This window comes from Eretmochelys imbricata, chromosome 11 (genome assembly GCF_965152235.1).
Source record: "Eretmochelys imbricata isolate rEreImb1 chromosome 11, rEreImb1.hap1, whole genome shotgun sequence".
NCBI classification, from domain to species: domain Eukaryota; kingdom Metazoa; phylum Chordata; order Testudines; family Cheloniidae; genus Eretmochelys; species Eretmochelys imbricata.
The window spans coordinates 52,259,994-52,279,101 of record NC_135582.1 but is presented as its reverse complement, the minus strand read 5'-3'; the positions used below and the strand labels follow the sequence as shown (position 1 = coordinate 52,279,101).

The following is a 19,108-nucleotide window of genomic DNA, read 5'->3' as shown; positions in this document are numbered from 1 at the left end:
CATAATAGAGGCTCAAACTAAATGTATACTCAATATAAACAAGCAAGCAAACAAACAAGAGGATCAAAAAAATGCTACCATAGCTAACTAGCAGAGTAAGAGATGTGGTTAGAGGTAAAAAAGCAACCTTTAAAAATGGAAGTCAAATCCTAGTGAGGAAAAATAGAAAGGAACATAAGCTCTGGCAAGTCAAGTGTAAAAATATAATAAGGCAGGACAAGAAAGAATTTGAAGAGCAACCAGCTAACCATAAAAAGATGACAGAAAAAAAAATTAAGTACATCAGAAGCAGGAAGCCTATGAAGCAGTCAGAGGGGTCACTGGATGATCAAGATGCCATAAAGGAGCACTCAAGGAAGATAAGGCTGTTGCAGAGAAGCCAAATGAATTCTTTATATCAGTCTTCTCTGCAAAGGATATGGGGGAGATCCCCACACTCAAGACTTTTTTTAGGCATCAAATCTGAGGAACTGTCCCAGACTGAGGTGTAGAGAAGGTTTTGGAACAAACTGATAAGTTAAAGAGTAATAAATCAACAGGACCAGATGGTATTCACCCAAGGGTTTTGCAGGAACTCAAATATGAAACTGCAGAACTATCAACTGTGGTATGTAACCTATCACTTCAATCAGCCTCTCTACCAGATGACTGAAGGATAGCTAATGTAATGCCTATTTTTAAAAACTTTCTACAGGCAATCTTGCAAATACAGGCCAATAGGTCTAACTTCAGTACAGTGCAAACTGGTTGAGACTATAGTAAATAGCAAAATTATCAGACCCATAGATGAACATGATATATTGGGGAAGAGTAAACAAGGCTTTTATAAAGGGATATCATGCCTCACCAAACTATCAGAATTCTTTGAGGGAGTCGGCATGCACGTAAACAAGGATCCAGTCAATTCAGTGTAGTAGAATTTTCAGAAAGTTTTTGACAAGGTCACCCATCTTACACAAACTAAGCAGTCATGGGATAAGAGGGAAGGCCCCCACGGCCAAAATATACAAAATGTCAGTAAACAGGGGTCAGAAAAAGTAAACAGTGAGGTGGCAAAATTTGCAGATGATTCAAAACTTCTCAAGATAGTTAAGTCCCAGGCAGAGTGCGAAGAGCTACAAAAGGTTCTCTCAAAACTGGATGACTGGGCAACAAAATGGCAGATGAAATTCAATGTTGATACGTTCAAAGTAATGCACATTGGAAAACATAATCCCAACTATACATATAAAATGATGGGGTCTAAATTAGCTGTTATCACTCAAGAAAGAGATCTTGGAGTTACTGTGGATAGTTTTCTGAAAACATCTGCTCAATGTGCAGCTGCAATCAAAAAAGCTTACAGAACATTAGGAACCATTAGGAAAGGGATAGATGATAAAGCAGAAAATATCACAATGCTACTATATAAAGCCATGGTACACCCACACGTCCAATTTTGTGTGTAGTTCTGGTTGCCGTATCTCAAAAAAGGTGTATTAGAATTGGAAAAGATACAGAGAAAGGCAACAAAAATGATTAGGGGTATGGAATAGCTTCTATATGGGGAGAGATTAAAAAAATCTGGGACTGTTCAGGTTAGAAAAGGAGATGATTAAAGGGGGATGTGATAGAGGTCTATAAAATCATGAATAGTATAAAGAAAACGAATAGGGAAGTATTATTTATCCCTTCACACAACGCAAGTATTAGGAGGTCACACAATGAAATTAATAGGCAGCAGGTTTAAAAAACAAACATAAGGAAGTACATCTTCACACAACACATAGTCAACCTGTGGAACTCTTTGCCGGGGATGTTGTGAAGGCCAGTAGTATAACTAAGTTAAAAAAGAATAAGATAAGTTCATGGAGGATAGGTCCATCAATGGTTATCAGAAAAGATGGTCAGGGATAAAACCCCATGCTTTGGGCGTCCCAAAATCTCCAACTGCCAGAACCTTGGATTGAATGGCAGGAGACAGATCACTCTGTTCATTTCCTCTGAAGCATTTTGGACTGGACACTGTCCGAGATAGGACACTGGGCTAGATGGTCCATGGTCTAACTCAGTATAGATGTTCTCAGGATGTTGGGCTCTGAAAGGAGCATGGCTGAGACGGGCTAGTACGACAGTACACAAATGATCTTTAAAATGAAATAAATGGTTACTCATTTGATTCAATAATTTTCGAATAGTCATGTTACAAGGGCAGTCTATCATATATGAACTACTAAAGCCTCAATCCTGTAAAGGTTAATGCACGTGCTTAATTTCAAGTACCTGATTAGTCACAATGAAGCCAATGAGCTATGCATGAGCCTAAAATTAAACGTGGTAAGTCTTTTAAGATCAGGGCCTAAGTAAGCAAATACCAATTTAAAAATAAATTAAAATATAAATTACCTTATTATGAAGTAAAACTTGAGTTTTATCAGGTGTTAAATTAACATCCACAGCGGAGGCAGGTACAGTAATATGAATAAAGAAAACAGGGTACGAACGAGAAGAATCTTTATGTGACTTCAGATTATAGTACTGTCGAACCAGCTACAGATAAATGCAACAAAGGAAAGTCAGTAAAAGTAATAAAATAGACCCAAAAGGTACAGAAGCAAAATACTACACTAGACAAAATACAATTTAAAAACTGTTTGTAAATTAAAGAAGATACTAAAACAATTAAGTTAAAAATGTCCTTTTGGGGAGATCTGCGCACCAGGAAAATCCTCAGGAGGGCATTTGCACGTGGTTTCCACTGCCTTTGTGCCATGTAAATCCCAGAAAATCTGCTCCAAAGTATAAACTGCGGCTCCATGAACTTTTTGAAATAATGTATGTAGCCCACTTGATACATTTGGAGAAAAAGGTCCTGTACAGTTCTATTCAGTGCCCAAAGTGGACAGGAGATCCAGCACTTTTTCCTAGGGCAACTGAACACCATTATCTCAGAATTTTAAAAAAATGAAAATATATTTATATGTTGTAATATTTTGAAATAAATATTGTTTTCTTTGAGAAAAGAAAAAGAATGAGAAGGTGGAACCCTGGCTGTGCCTAAGATTTTCTCCAGGTCTCTCTCCCTGTTTGGGATATAGGAGGGAGAGGACTTGTCTGACTTGACTCTTAGAGGTTATGAACCTGATTTCAGGTTGTGTTGAAGAAAGTTTCACATAACTTTGGGCCCCAAGTGAGAATTATTTGATTTCTTCCATCACAAAAAAAGGGGCTTTGCCGTAGTCTTTAATTTTGTTCCCACAATCAATTGTAGTGCAAATAATAGTGTTTAGATGCCTAAAGCACCCAATTTGTGTATGCATTTAGACTTTCAAAAGCTAACGTTTGCATCTTCAATTAATTTACACCAGCTATCGATTGTGGGCAGAAAGTTAGAAACCTCTCTTTATTCTATTGAATTAGAAGCTGGGGTATCGTACCTTTAATATTTCCTTTTGATGTACTGGCCGACTGTTTATATAGATGAAACTCCTTTCTGAACTTGAAAGACTTGTCAAAGAATTGTCTGATTCACGTTTTGGAAGAAATCCAGACAGAAATACCTATAATTGTAAAACGAGTACAATGATCAATAAGAGAAGTCTCCCCACACATTTTATTTGTAAAGAAAACAGATAACAAATTAATTAGCGCAAGATTCAAATGACCCAAACATTCATTATCAAAATTATCAAAGAGAAATCAAGAAAAGAATTCTTTAAAAAGAGCTGAAACAGTTTATGTTTTGCCTGTATTCCTGTTGAATTTATTGGGAAATCCTAGGCCCAGATCCTCTGCTACACCACAGCATCACTCAGTGCAGTGGAGGCGGTGTTGATTGGGGCCTAGAGAAGTGGCTTTACGCCATCTTTGCTCTCTCCCTTTCTAATCCTTGGAGCAGTCTCAAGGGCTATTCTGCAACAAGGAACTGTCAGAGCATGATGCCACCTTTGTGTTCGTCTGATACTTATGGTTGCCAGTTTGACCCCTGTACATTTTAGAGGCATCATTACAATGACTGTTCCATAGGCGGGAATTGCTCCAGACACACCCACCCTCTCCTGCTCTTGTCCATCCTCTACAATGGAAGAAACCAGGGCAACTGTAACATAAAGCAGACTGTATCAGTTCTCTGCTGGCCAGGGATTCCCCCACATTAGGACACCCTGAAATGGTTTTGTGCGGCCAGGAGCACAAAGCAGCTTTAAAAAGGCCAGCATCTGGTCCCCCAGGTCAGTCTTACAAACAGATGAATATTCAATTCACTTTGCTGCATACTTTTTAAGTGATGTCAAATTTACGACATCTAAACAAGAAACCCCTGAGGCATTCTGATGCCCGTCTGAGGCATACTGATGTGTTCTTTTATACAGATACTAGTGTAGTCTCATTTCAAGATGCCAGCACATTCCTTGTGATCTACCTGGTAAAGCTAATGTTTGATAAAACACAGAACTCAGAGGATTGATAAATGATTAGCAATGGAATATGGGGCCCTTTGCCCCTATCATCTCTAAGTCATCAGTTCAAATTCAAGACAGACTCAACACACATTAATGTTACTACCATGATGCCTATACCATAGCCTGTGTGAAACTGGTATCCAGTCCAGTTCCAAATAGACATCATCCACATTGTAAAATTTTCTGCAACAACTGGCATGCTAGGTGGCAGGTTCAGCAGGGAAGCCAGGGAATGAATGGAATGGGGATTAAGCCACTAGCTCACTTCCTTGGTTTAGGGCTGAGGCACACTTGCAAGCAGAGTGGGGAAACTTGTTCTGCAATTGCCTCTCCTGTACGTGTTCTACCTGTAACATGGGTGAAATAGTCAAACATGGATGTCTAAAGCTAGGCACCTAAAATCAAAGTGGCCTGATTTCAAAGATGCTGAGCACCCATGACTCTCACTGACTTCAATGAGAGCTTTGTCAGCATACTGGTATTGAACCAAAGCCCACTGGTTCCCTAGGCAGCACACCTAGCCTCTGTGCCACAAGGGTGTGCTGAACCATCACCCCAAGTCAACACTAGTCATTGTCAGGATGCCAGTATTGAACTCAAGCCCATCACGCCCTTAGGCAGCATCTCTAGAAGCTGCACCACAACAATGCACTGTATTGCTGCCCCTGACCAATAGCCTTAGTGCTAAAGGCCTGCAACCATGCCCAAGGCCCCTGACTGGCTGGATAGAGAGCATTCTCTTTAGGTACCTGGACTATATAAAGTCCTCAGGAGGAAGTGGAAGATGCCTGAGCAACGGGCCATTGCCTGTGAGTTGCTGCCTTGCCTGACGCTGCCTTGCTACCTGACCCAACTTTGCCTACAGATCCCGCCAACCCACATCCTTGGATTGGATCTCCCAGCTCCTGACCCCTCCGAGAAATCCAGCCATTGCCCAGGACTCCCTTTAATACTTATAGACTTCCTGGCTAGCATGTCACCCACACATCACTTGAACACAGAGCTCTGGTCTGCCTTTAGCCCACTTCAGCCACTGGGCACTACAAGCTGTGAGTGCTCAGCACTTTTGAAAAATCAGGCCAGTTTGATTTAGGTGCCTAACTTTTGGAACCAAGACTGAAAATTTTGTCACAGCCTTTTTTATTAACTTAAATCAAAGCTAACAAACATTTGAAACAGAACAGATAATCAATCCTTTGGCTTCAGTGTAACCCTTTGTGATTCCTGGTTAGCTACTTCACTTCAGCAAGCTATTCATTCCCCTAGCCCTGCAATGAACATTATGTGCCAAAGCTGGAGTGTTCTGGTCAGCAACAATTATACACATAACTAAATGCCACTGGTCAAATTAAAGAGGTGTCAACTGTCTGTTGGATCATTATCAGGAAAAACAACTAGCTGCTCTCTTACATTATATTCTGCAACTCTTTCACATCCAATCTAAATGTCACTTTGTTTTATGTTTTAGCTTCTTTTTAAAATTTTAAATACTAGACACAAGTTAAGTCACTTCAAACAATAACTTTGCGAAACAAATGGACAACATTAAAACACTACTGGAAGGCTCTAAAATCAGGCAGTTAATAAGTTGCCATATTCAGACTTAGTTGACTGTTACTAACTGTTTAAAACTGTCATAAATATAAAGGGAAGGGTAACCACCTTTCTGTATACAGAACTATCAAATCCCCCCGGCCAGAGGCAAAACCCTTTCACCTGTAAAGGGTTAAGAAGCTAAGATAACCTCACTGGCACCTGACCAAAATGACCAATGAGGAGACAAGATACTTTCCAAGCTGCGGGGGGTGGGGTGGGGGAACAAAGGGTCTGTCTGTGTGATGCTTTTGCCGGGAACAGATCAGGAATGCTCTTCAGAACTCCTGTAAAAAGTCAGTAAGCAATCTAGCTACAAATGCGTTAGATTTTCTTTTGTTTAAATGGCTGGTAAATAAGCTGTGCTGAATGGAATGTATATTCCTGTTTTTGTGTCTTTTTGTAACCTAAGGTTTTGCCTAGAGGGATTCTCTATGTTTTGAATCTGATTACCCTGTAAAGTATTTACCATCCTGATTTTACAGAGGTGATTCTTTCACTTTTTCTTTAATTAAAATTCTTCTTTTAAGATCCTGATTGCTTTTTCATTGTTCTTAAGATCCAAGGGTTTGGGTCTGTGTTCACCTATGCAAATTGGGGAGGATTTTTATCAAGCCTTCCCCAGGAAAGGGGACGTAGGGCTTGGGGGGATATTTCGGGGGGAAGACGTCTCCAAGTGGGCTCTTTCCCTGCTTTTTGTTTAACACACTTGGTGGTGGCAACATAGGGTTCGAGGACAAGGCAAAGTTTGTACCTTGAGGAAGTTTTTAACCTAAGCTGGTAAGAATAAGCTTAGGGGGTCTTTCATGCAGGTCTCCACCTCCGTACCCTAGAGTTCAGAGAGGGGAAGGAACCTTGACAAAAACTATTTGGGAAGTCAGCATGCACCATAACAGAGTTAATGAGTGAAGATTTCTAAAACTGGATTGCACTGGTAAAATTGTCACCTATTAAATATGATACGAGGTATGTCATACATATGTATGATAATACAAAGTTTTAGAAAAAATAGATAAGCAAGGAATCTTGATTTTAAGTTAAACCAGTTGTTTAAAGTGACACGATTATTTTATTATATTATTATAGGTGGGGTTTGTAGCCCCACTTCCTATTATATGACCCTTATTTCAAGTTTCAGAGTAACAGCTGTGTTAGTCTGTATTCGCAAAAAGAAAAGGAGTACTTGTGGCACCTTAGAGACTAACCAATTTATTTGAGCATGAGCTTTCGTGAGCTACAGCTCACTTCATCGGATGCATACTGTGGAAACTGCAGAAGACATTATATGCACAGAGACCATGAAACAATACCTCCTCCCACCCCACTCTCCTGCTGGTAATAGCTTATCTAAAGTGTTCATCAAGTTGGGCCATTTCCAGCACAAATCCAGGTTTTCTCACCCTCCGCCCCCCCACACACAAACTCACTCTCCTGCTGGTAATAGCCCATCCAAAGTGACCACTCTCTTTAAAATGTGTATGATAATCAAGGTGGGCCATTTCCAGCACAAATCCAGGTTTTCTCACCCCCTCACCTCCCTCCAAAAACCACACACACAAACTCACTCTCCTGCTCGTAATAGCTCATCCAAAGTGACCACTCTCCCTACAATGTGCATGATAATCAAGGTGGGCCATTTCCAGCACAAATACAGGTTTTCTCACCCCCCCCACCCCCTTTTCCACACACACAAACTCACTCTCCTGCTGGCAACAGCTCATCCAAACTGACCACTCTCCTTACAATGTGCATGATAATCAAGGTGGGCCATTTCCAGCATAAATCCAAGTTTAACCAGAACGTCGGGGGGGGGGGGGGGTAGAAAAAAACAAGGGGAAATAGGCTACCTTGCATAATGACTTAGCCACTCCCAGTCTCTATTTAAGCCTAAATTAATAGTATCCAATTTGCAAATGAATTCCAATTCAGCAGTTTCTTGCTGGAGTCTGGATTTGAAGTTTTTTTGTTGTAAGATAGCGACCTTCATGTCTGTGATTGTGTGACGAGAGAGATTGAAGTGTTCTCCGACTGGTTTATGAATGTTATAATTCTTGACATCTGATTTGTGTCCATTTATTCTTTTACGTAGAGATTGTCCAGTTTGACCAATGTACATGGCAGAGGGGCATTGCTGGCACATGATGGCATATATCACATTGGTGGATGTGCAGGTGAACGAGCCTCTGATAGTGTGGCTGATGTTATTAGGCCCTTTGATGGTGTCCCCCGAATAGATATGTGGGCACAGTTGGCAACGGGCTTTGTTGCAAGGATAGGTTCCTGGGTTAGTGGTTCTGTTGTGTGGTATGTGGTTGTTGGTGAGTATTTGCTTCAGGTTTGGGGGCTGTCTGTAGGCAAGGACTGGCCTGTCTCCCAAGATTTGTGAGAGTGTTGGGTCATCCTTCAGGATAGGTTGTAGATCCTTAATAATGCGTTGGAGGGGTTTTAGTTGGGGGCTGAAGGCGACGGCTAGTGGCGTTCTGTTATTTTCTTTGTTAGGCCCGTCCTGTAGTAGGTGACTTCTGGGAACTCTTCTGGCTCTGTCAATCTGTTTCTTCACTTCTGCAGGTGGGTATTGTAGTTGTAAGAATGCTTGATAGAGATCTTGTAGGTGTTTGTCTCTGTCTGAGGGGTTGGAGCAAATGCGGCTGTATCGCTTGGCTGTTGATGATGGATCGTGTAGTCACCTACTACAGGACAGGCCTAACAAAGAAAATAACAGAACGCCACTAGCCGTTTGTGTGTGTATGGGGGTGGGGGTGGGTGAGAAAACCTGTATTTGTGCTGGAAATGGCCCACCTTGATTATCATGCACATTGTAGGGAGAGTGGTCACTTTGGATGAGCTATTACGAGCAGCAGAGTGAGTTTGTGTGTGTGGTTTTTGGAGGGAGGTGAGGGGGTGAGAAAACCTGGATTTGTGCTGGAAATGGCCCACCTTGATTATCATACACATTTTAAAGAGAGTGGTCACTTTGGATGGGCTATTACCAGCAAGAGAGTGAGTTTGTGTGTGGGGGGGCGGAGGGTGAGAAAACCTGGATTTGTGCTGGAAATGGCCCAACTTGATGAACACTTTAGATAAGCTATTACCAGCAGGAGAGTGGGGTGGGAGGAGGTATTGTTTCATGGTCTCTGTGCATATAACGTCTTCTGCAGTTTCCACAGTATGCATCCGATGAAGTGAGCTGTAGCTCACGAAAGCTCATGCTCAAATAAATTGGTTAGTCTCTAAGGTGCCACAAGTACTCCTTTTCCTTATTTCAAGTTGCTTACAACTTTGCAAAACTTTAGCTGTTTGGGTTGCATCTGACTTTTTGGGGAACATTTCACCTAACATGGTTCAGCTCATTCAGAGAAGAGAGGTAGGGAAAAACATATTTTAAAAAAATTATGGTGAGCTCTTTCTTTAAGAAGTTCTAGCCAACCCATGCTTTGGGACTTTAGATTTGATGGGTGGGTCTTTGAGTCAGGGATGTGCCTTTTGCAACCCCCATGAAAATTCACCCAAATTTGGTCAAGTTAGAAGACTATGGAAAAAGATCAGTTTGCACATGCTCAGTAGAGACTTTCTAGATCACAGCTTAATTCCTCAAAGATTCTGTCCACACTGGGCATCCTCCAGGTATGGGCTGAGGACGACTTTCCTTGCAATTGCAGTTCCCAACTGTTCTGGGCCATGCTGGGTCCAGGTCCAGACCCAGCAGCTGGACTGAGAGCAGGGAGCCTGCCTCTCCTGTGCTCTTAATGCCCTGCTGACATCCAGGCAGCCACTGAAGTGGAGGGTGCCCGATGCAAAGGCAGAGGACACAAGAGCTGGACCTGGTGCGGGAGGGAAAGGAGTAGAATGGGGCAAGGAACCTGGTGAGGGGAGACTGAGGCTGGTGGGGGAAAGGTTGATGGGGCAGACTGGGAACTAGTAAGGTGGGGAGGAGGTGATAGGAATAAGGGAGAATGAGAGATCACAAGAAGCCAGGATGCAGAAGAAGAACTGGGGCAGGCTGGCAAAGAGATTGGAACAAAGAGCTTGGTGGAATATTGAGACTGGACAGGAGGCCCAGTGAGGGAGAGTGGGACTGGGAGCCCATGGGGAATGTGAGCATGGGGGTGCCTGGATTCGGGGTAGGCTGCACAGATCAGATGAGGAAATGGGAGAGGGGAACTAGGAATGGCTGGGCAAGGAGACTAGGACTGGGAGTCCAGAAGAGGAGACTAGGACTTGCTGGCAATGAGACAGACTGGGATGAGAAACCTCAGAGTGGAGATAACAGGTTGATAAGGAGAATGTAAATGGGACAAGGAGATGGAGCAAGGCAAGACAAGACTGGGACAGGTTGGAATGAAAGGCAGAAGAATCTGTGCCTACTAGAGCGTACTTCCCTCCAGAGTCTGAAATGGAACCCAAGATTCCTGAGTCTCATAATTCCTCTTACGTAAGTAAACATATGTAAAACTCTCGGGCAAAGCTTATCCTCCCCCTTTAGTGCTGGTCCATAGAGGATCACAACCTACTACTACTATCAGTTACTCTCTTAGCTCAAGTGGGAGGGGACGGTGAAGTGGATCCAAAGGTTCCAACCCTGCTGATGACTCATGTGGCTCTCAATATGATGCCACATGATAGAATCATAGAAATGTAGGGCTGGAAGGCACCTTGACAAGTCATCAGGTCAGTCCCCTGTACTGAGGCAGGACCATGTAAACCTAGATCATCCCTGTCAGGTGTTTGTCCAACCTGTTCTTAAAACTTCCAATGATGGGCATTTCACAATCTCACTTGGAAGGCTATTCCAGAACTTAACTACCCTTATAATTAGAAAGTTTTTCCTAATATCTAACCTAAAGCTCCCTTGCTGCAAATTAAGCTCATTACTTCTTGTCTTACCTTCAGTGAACATAGAGAATAATTGATCAACATCCTCTTTATAACAGCCCTTTACATATACAAAGACTTATCAGGTCCCCCCTGAGTCTTCTTTTCTCAAGACTAAATGTGTCCAGTTTTTTTAATCTTTTCTCACAGTCACATTTTCTAAATCTTTTATCATTTTGGTTGCTCTCTACTAGACTCTCTCCAAGTTGTCCACATCTTTCCTAAAACCTAGTGCCCAGAACTGGACACAGTGTTGCAGTTGAGGCCTCACCAGTGCTGAATACAGGACAATTACCTCTCATGTATTACATACAACGCTCCTGTTAATACACCCCAGAAAGATATTCGCCTTTTTTGCAACTGCATCACACTGTTGACTCATTCAATTTTTGATCCTATTATAACCCGCAGATCCTTTTCGGCAATACTACCACCTAGCCAGTTATTCCAAATTTTGTAGCTGTACATTTGATTTGTCCTTTTTAGGTGTAATATTTTGCACTTGTCTTTACTGAATTTCATCTTGTTGAATTCAGACCAATTCTCCAGTTTCTCAAATTTGTTTTGAATTCTAATCCTAACCTCCCAAGTGCTTTCAACTCCTCCCAGACTGGTGTCATATTCAAATTTTATAAGCACACTCTCCATTCCATTATCTAAGTCATTAATGAAAATACTGAATAGTGTCAGACCCAGGACAGACCTTTGCAAGACCCTCCCAGTTGATGAGTACTCTTTGAGTCTGGTCTTTCAACCAGGCATGCACCTACCTTATAATAATTTTATCTCTAGACCATATTTCCCTAGTTTGTTTATGAGAATGTCCTGTGGAATGGTCTCAAAAGTCTTACTAAAATCAAGATATTTATCACCTTTACTGCTTCCCCTTATTCACTAGGCCAGCAACCATGTCAAAAAAGGAAATCTGTTCTTGACAAATTTATGCTGGCTATTCCTCACAACCTTATTATTCAGCAGGTGTTCACAAACTGATTGTTTAATAATTTGTTCCAGTACCTTTCCAAGTATCAAAGTTAGGCTGATTGGTCTATAATTTCCCGGGTCCTCTTTGTTTCCCTTTTTAAAGACAGGTACTATGTTTGCCCTTCTTCAGTCTACTAGGACTTCATCCATTCTCCAGGAGTTCTCAGAGATAATTGCTAACAGTTCCAAGATTGCTTCAGCCATTCCTTAAGTACTCTAGAATGAATTTCATCAGGCCCTACTGACTTGAATACATCTAACTTATCTAAATATTCTTTAACCTGTTCTTTCCCTATCTTGGCTTGCATTCCTTCATGGAGAATCTGTTTTTTTTCATTTTGATTGTTTAAACAATCTAGGAAATTATACACCCACATTCACACAGTTAAAAGAATGTTAAGTTTGCAAAGTGAAGCACTCAAAAGTTAGGAAATGCCAGAATGAAGGTTAGCTGTGCAACCTTAATCCTGTTTCTGTGTGCGTGTGCGTGCGTGTATTATGGTACAGTCTTCAATTACATGATCAAATGATATTTTTCCAAAAAGATGCTTGCCTCATTCAGTGCTCAGGTCAGATGAATCAGGATGGGGATGAATCAGAGTTGTATAATAAAGGAGCCTTGTCTGTAGGGATCCTGCTTCATTTATTTCAAAAGTTGGGAGGTGTATACTGAATGAGGCAGGTAACTGCAGGAAGAGAAAGGACAGTCTCAGAGATAAGGCAGCTGAATTCTGCCCAGCAGAACTAGATTCTATCCCTGCCTCTGCTACAGAGTCCCTGTGTGATGTTAGGCAAGTCACTTAAACCAAATTTAGCAAAGGTGGTCGCTAATTGTGTGTTCCTCATTTGCTGGGTGCCTCAATTAAGACCCTGAGGTATGATCTGTAGAAGTTCTGAGCAGTCATGGAAGACGGGAGATGTTCCAGAAGACTGGAAAAGGGCAAATATGATGCCCATCTATAAAAATGGAAATAAGGACAACCTGGGAAATTACAGACCAGTCAGCTTAACTTCTGTACCTGGAAAGATAATGGAGCAAATAATTAAGCAATCAATTTGCAAACACTTAGAAGATAATAAGGTGATAAATAACAGTCAGCATGGATTTGTCAAGAACAAATCATGTCAAACCAACCTGATAGCTTTCTTTGAAAGGGTAACAAGCCTTGTGGATAGGGGAGAAGCAGTAGATGTGGTATATCTTGACTTTAGTAAGGCTTTTGATACTGTCTCGCATGACCTTCTCATAAACCAATTAGGGAAATACAACCTACATGGAGCTACTATAATGTGAGTGCATAACTGGTTGGAAAATTGTTCCCAGAGAGTAGTTATCAGTGGTTCACGTTCATGCTGGAAGGGCATAATGAGTGGGGTCCCGCATGGATCGGTTCTGTTCAATATCTTCATCAGTGATTTAGATAATGGCATAGAGAGTTTCTAAAGTTTGTGGACAATGCCAAGCTGGGAGGGGTTGCAAGTGCTTTGGTGTATAGGATTAAAATTCAAAATGGTCTGGACAAACTGGAGAAATGGTCTGAAGCAAATAGGACGTAATCCAATAAGGACAAATGCAAAGTATTCCACTTAGGAAGGAACAATCAGTTGCACATATAGAAAATGGGAAATGACTGCCTAGGAAGGAGTACTGTGGAAAGGGATCTGGAGGTCATAGTGGATCACAAGCTAAATATGAGTCAACAGTGTAACGCTGTTGCAAAAAAAGCGAACATCATTCTGGGATGTATTAGCAGGAGTATTGTAAGCAAGACACGAGAAGTAATTCTTCCGCTCTACTCCGCACTGATTGGGCCTTAACTGGAGTACTGTGTCCAGTTCTGGGCACCACATTTCAGGAAAGATGTGGACAAATTGGAGAAAGTCCAGAGAAAAGCAACAAAAATGATTAAAGGTCTACAAAACATGACCTATGAGGGAATATTGAACAAATTGGGTTTGTTTAGTCTTTCGGAGAGAAGACTGAGGGGGGACGTGATCACAGTTTTCAAGTACATAAAAGGTTGTTATAAGGAGGAGGGAGAAAAATTATTCTTCTTAACCTCTGAGGATAGGACAAGAAGCAATGGGCTTAAATTGCAGCAAGGGCGGTTTAGGTTGGACATTAGGAAAAACTTCCTAACTGTCAGAATGGTTAAGCACTGGAATAAATTGCCGAGGGAGGTGGTGGAATCTCCATCATTGGTGATTTTTAAGAACAGGTTGGACAAACACCTGTCAGGGATGGTCTAGATCAGGGGTGGGCAAACTTTCTGGCCCGAGGGCCACATCGGGGAATAGAAATTGTATGGAGGGCCATGAATGCTCACAAAAGTGGGGTTGGAGTGCGGGAGGAGGCTCTGGGGTGGGGCTGGGGATGAGAAGTTTGAGGTGTAGGTGGGTGCTCTGGGCTGGGACCGAGGGGTTCGGAGGGTGGGAGCAGGGGTGAGGGAAGGGGACTGGGTTCTGGCTGGGGATGCGGGCTCTGAGGCGGAGCTGGGGATGAGAGGTTTGGATGCAGGAGGGTGCTGTGGGCTAGGATTGAGGGGTTTGGAGAGTGGGAGGGGGATCAGGGCTGGGGTTGGGGCATGGGGAGAGGCTCAGGGGTGTGGCCCGCGACCCAGCACCCCGGCCGGAGCATCAGAGCGGGGCTGAGCAGCATGGTGCAGCTCCCGACCCAGCTCCCCGGCTGGAGAGGGCCCGAGCCACTTGATGCAGCTCAGGGGCCAGCTTAAAATGGCCGTAGTTTGCCCACCCTGGTTTAGATAATACTTAGTCCTACCTTGAATACAGGGGACTGGACTAGATGACCTCTCGAGATCCCTTCCAGTTCTATGACTCTATGATTCATAGATGCAATGGAAGCTGTGCTTTGAACACATAATGTACTTTGTAATGCTAAATATTCTGGAAAATCAGATCCTGAGTGTTTCAAATTGGGCACCCAAAATTAGTGGATACTTTTGACCTCAATGTCTCTATGCCTCAGTTCCCCATTTGTAAAATGAGAATAATAATATCCCCAAACCTCCTGGGGTGTTGCAAAAATAAATTAATTAATATTCCTGAAGCATTCAAATACTATAGTAAAAAGAAAAGGAGTACTTGTGGCACCTTAGAGACTAACCAGTTTATTTGAGCATGAGCTTTCGTGAGCTACAGCTCACTTCATCAGATACATACCGTGGAAACTGCTATACTATAGTGATGAACATCACAAAAAGCCAATGAGGAAATTAACAATTCAGCCTTTAGACTAGGGTTTGAATAGCATAAAATATAAAAGACATATTGAACAATAAGGAGAAAACAAAATATTGAATAGCTGTTCCTTAAATAAGCATCATCCATTCTGTGCACTGAATGAGGCAGCGGTCTTGTGGAAAAGACAGCATGTGATCATGTAATTAAAGCCTATATTAAAATGCACATGCACAAGGGAACTGAATTAAAGTTGCACAGGCAACCTCAATTCTGGCATTTCCTAACCTCTAGGAAGCCTGAGCTTGGGCTCTCTTCCTCCTCCAAGTTCTAACCAAGGCATATGTAATACCTCACTGATCTACCAGCTAGTGGTTTGACGATTTGTCTGCTCAGGTGAACTCACATAGCTTCCACTTTCCTCTTCCTTCCATTCCCTACTTATTGCCTCAGAGTCCTCCCACATAAATGCTGAATGCCCACCACATACCACAAATACTGCGTTTGCCCATTGGAGTGGTTTCTTTATAGTCCTGTTCCTATGCCACCTGCCAGAGGAGAGCACAAAATCTAAAGCAGTTTCACCATCCTACTTCAGTATATATGAGGGTTCACATAAGATTAGTTTAAGAGTGACATCTGAATGAACAAATTAATAAAACAATATTCTTATGGACATGCTAAACAACCATTTTCACTAGATAGATTATGCTTCAATACTCTTTATGCTAGTCTGGTCAGCCTTTATAGCTGCAAGATAAAGAACAAAATTAACCTTTACTAGACAAGAGAGGAGCGAGTCATTCGATTAAGTGATATCTACAACCAAATAGAGGCTTTCTGAGTTAAAATATACCTCCGAAAATATTAGTAAGGTATCTCCTGCAAAGGAAGCAGCAATTGCAAAGCTCTCATTAACATCAATAGGAGCACAGTAAGATCTACGCAGAGCATTTCTGGAAATTGTACCCGTTAACTCCTTTAAATTTAGATTTAGGGGAAATTTTGCACATCTTCCTTTAAAAATATTTTTTGTTGTTTTTGTACAGATACCTCTACGCTCTGTATTGTAAGATCCTGAGATGCCATGGTGATGATAATGATATGAAAGTATAGATAACTAAACAGGCCACCCACCTGCACATAGGCCATGTATCCTACACTAGAGAGTACACAGTAATCAGTAATTCTGCATTTGTCACAACTATTTTTGCTGCCATCTGGTCACTGCCACGTGAGTCTTGATTTGATGATTCTTGGAGAGCACTTTCAATCATCAAACCAATTAATTTTAGGGACAGAGCAGAAAAGGAATTCAATCAATTTTAGAAGCCTTTTCCTTTTAAATGCTGGGTTTTGTTCTTTGTTGGTGGGTTTTTCATGGGGGCTGGGAGAAGAATGTTTAAAAATTTACCTCAGGATCTTCACAGTGATGTTGAAAAGGTACCATGCTGCCCATAACGGCAGTTCCCAGAACTGACATAAAGGACATTTTGTGATCTGACACCCTGGTCTTTTGCCAAATAACTGCCTGAAACAAAATGGCACAGAGTCAAATTTTTGACATTATATTTAAGTTTGTTGAACTCAAGTCATCTGCAACATTACATGACTAAAAACATATATACACAACTGCACACTTATACAGCACATGTAACATTCTATTCTTTGATCCTCTTGCATTCATAGCTTTAGAATGAACATACATGTGACAGTACTTTATGATATATCATCTTATAAAACCTTACTCCTAGTTTAAATAAAGAACAAGAAAATGAAGGAATCTGTTCCCACATATATATATTAATCATGGATGTAACTTTAACTTACAAGGATTTCTGCAAGAATTGAAATTCGTGCAATTGCTGAGAAGTAATCAGCAAAAGAATTTATTATGGATCCACTCTGCCCTCACATGCATTCATGTAGTCAGTGGGTTTGTATGGCTGTAACTGTATCAGATTGGGGTCCTAAAAATGCATCTTGCATATTCTTCATACCGGCTGGCATCATAATATAGAAGTTGTGATGCTTATAGTACCATGGCCAAAGTATAAATCACTGGCCTGGGAATCATTAGGTTAGGTTTCTGTTCCTAGACTCAGTGTCTAACTGCCACTCTCTCTGCCTTAGCTTCTTTATTTGTGTAAAGAAGGAAATTGTGCTTGCTTACTCACACCTTTGTAAAGTGCTTTGAGAGGAATAAAAAAAGGCTACATAATTAATTATACACCTTGCTATGCTGGTGTAAGCCCCTAGATAGATAAGTTACACTGGATTTCAGATCCCAGAGAAGACAAGGCCCAAGACAGAAGTACAGTCTTAGCTTTGAACCTCTTAGCTTTTGTCATTTTGTGCCAATGTTAACATAGAAACTTGCATTTTAGTTAATCCCCTATTTTTGGGCAAATTAGAAGAAGAAATGGGTGGTACGTATTACGTGCTTTTATTTTTTTCTTAAATTGCTCCTAGATAGCTATGAGTTAATACGAAAAACGCTAAGGACTGCTGCTCCTGTTACCATCTATCCTGTTCAGAGACATATTCAGGAGTTTAAGATACAGGTATGTCTACAAGAATTTAGTTTTTGGCAACCTGGGATGTAAATCTACCCCACACTAGCCCACCATACACTAGCCATGTGGACCATGCTATGGCACAGTTCCCTAGTGTGTTTTAATCTACTCCCATTTCAAAGTGGGAGAGATCAAAGCACACTAGAGAACTTTTAGTGCACAGCAGCAGGATCTGTACAGACACTTAGCATGCAGCAAGCTAGTGACAGGTAGATGTACATCCCAGCTTGCCACAAACTAAGTGTTTGTGTAAACAAATCCACAGATGAATGACTTGACAAACTACAATAGCTTGAGCTCCCTCAGAACCATTAGTCTCTCAGCAAATATCTGTTACAGACATTATTGACATACCTTAGTTGAGGTTTTCAAAGTAAACTAGAGGATTTAGCCACACAACTCAGGTTGAAATTAATGGGAATGGTCTGACTAATCCCCCCTCCTAGTAAGCACTAAACATCTTTATAATTATATACAGACTTTAACCAGTGTTTCATGTTGACTAGTCATCAAATAGCTGCATCTAAGTGTGTTTTAGTGTGCAACATTCCCCAAGTGCTTCAGCACCTAAACACAACAAGATAAATTAAGATAAAAAGATGTTAGATTTAACCTGAAATTCCTTTGCGTTACAATGCTGAATTTAAAGTGTCCTAATATGTGCAAGGAATGCAAGAAATACAAAGTGAGTTCATAGTATTCAAGTACCGGATAGGATTTAAAAATATGGTAAGTGAGCAACAAATATACCTTCAACCTCAAGAAATAAATACAGAACCTTAAAATCCCACCTGTCCTCCAAGGTATTTCCTTGCCTTGCAGGGTGCATTCCATTGAAGAACACTAAATTCCTGTAAAAGCGATACTTGCTTTCTGCACAACAGATGGAATGTTCAGGCTGCAGGACTGCAGATATAGGAGACTACAATTGCTCCCCAGTCTTTATTTCTTCTAATTACACATCAAACACATTGAGCACCATTTGTACTGCTGGACTTGCTACTTGAGTCCAACTCACTTAAGAGTATAAGAATATAGTCATAAGGGGCACTGTGACCATCACCTTCTCCTTCCACTGCAAGCTTGAAAAGCCCTGAATTTAGTGGCTCTGGTTCACTGGTGGTGGACAGCGGGATAAGAGCCACATTTCTAGGAATTCCATAGGAGCTCCACTGAGGTTTCCACTGTGCTACTGAATGGTGAGCACAGTAGACAGAGGGACAACGGCTGCCTTGCGGATTTAGCAGCAGCTCTGAAGTGGTATTGCTGATGCTTCATAGAGTGAGTAGTGGAGGAGGGAAATTCTTACTCCCTGCCCCATAAACATCCTCAAAGCAGTGAGGAAAGAATTTTCCCTTTAGAGTTCCTCTTTAAAAAAACATATTTGTTACTGCTTCTATTTTGAGTTATATCTACATTTTAAGTGATCAAAAGTGCCAAGCAATT

At 41.5% G+C, this 19,108-nt stretch overlaps 1 protein-coding gene across 5 annotated transcripts in view; it reads right to left on the bottom strand.

The window, feature by feature from the left end:
- Window positions 1-19,108, bottom strand: part of PMS1 (PMS1 homolog 1, mismatch repair system component) — an 89,111-nt gene that overhangs the window by 28,432 nt on the left and 41,571 nt on the right. For 3 of the 5 annotated variants that reach the window (XM_077830142.1, XM_077830144.1, XM_077830143.1), the window contains 3 exons: window positions 16,501-16,617; window positions 3,417-3,539; window positions 2,386-2,529 (listed from right to left, as the gene is read on the bottom strand). In XM_077830142.1, coding sequence (XP_077686268.1) covers window positions 2,386-2,529; window positions 3,417-3,539; window positions 16,501-16,617 — 384 coding nt within the window. Of the gene's footprint in view, window positions 1-2,385; window positions 2,530-3,416; window positions 3,540-16,500; window positions 16,618-19,108 lie in introns of those variants that run through there. The other 2 variants (XR_013347514.1, XM_077830145.1) reach the window with 2 other exon arrangements.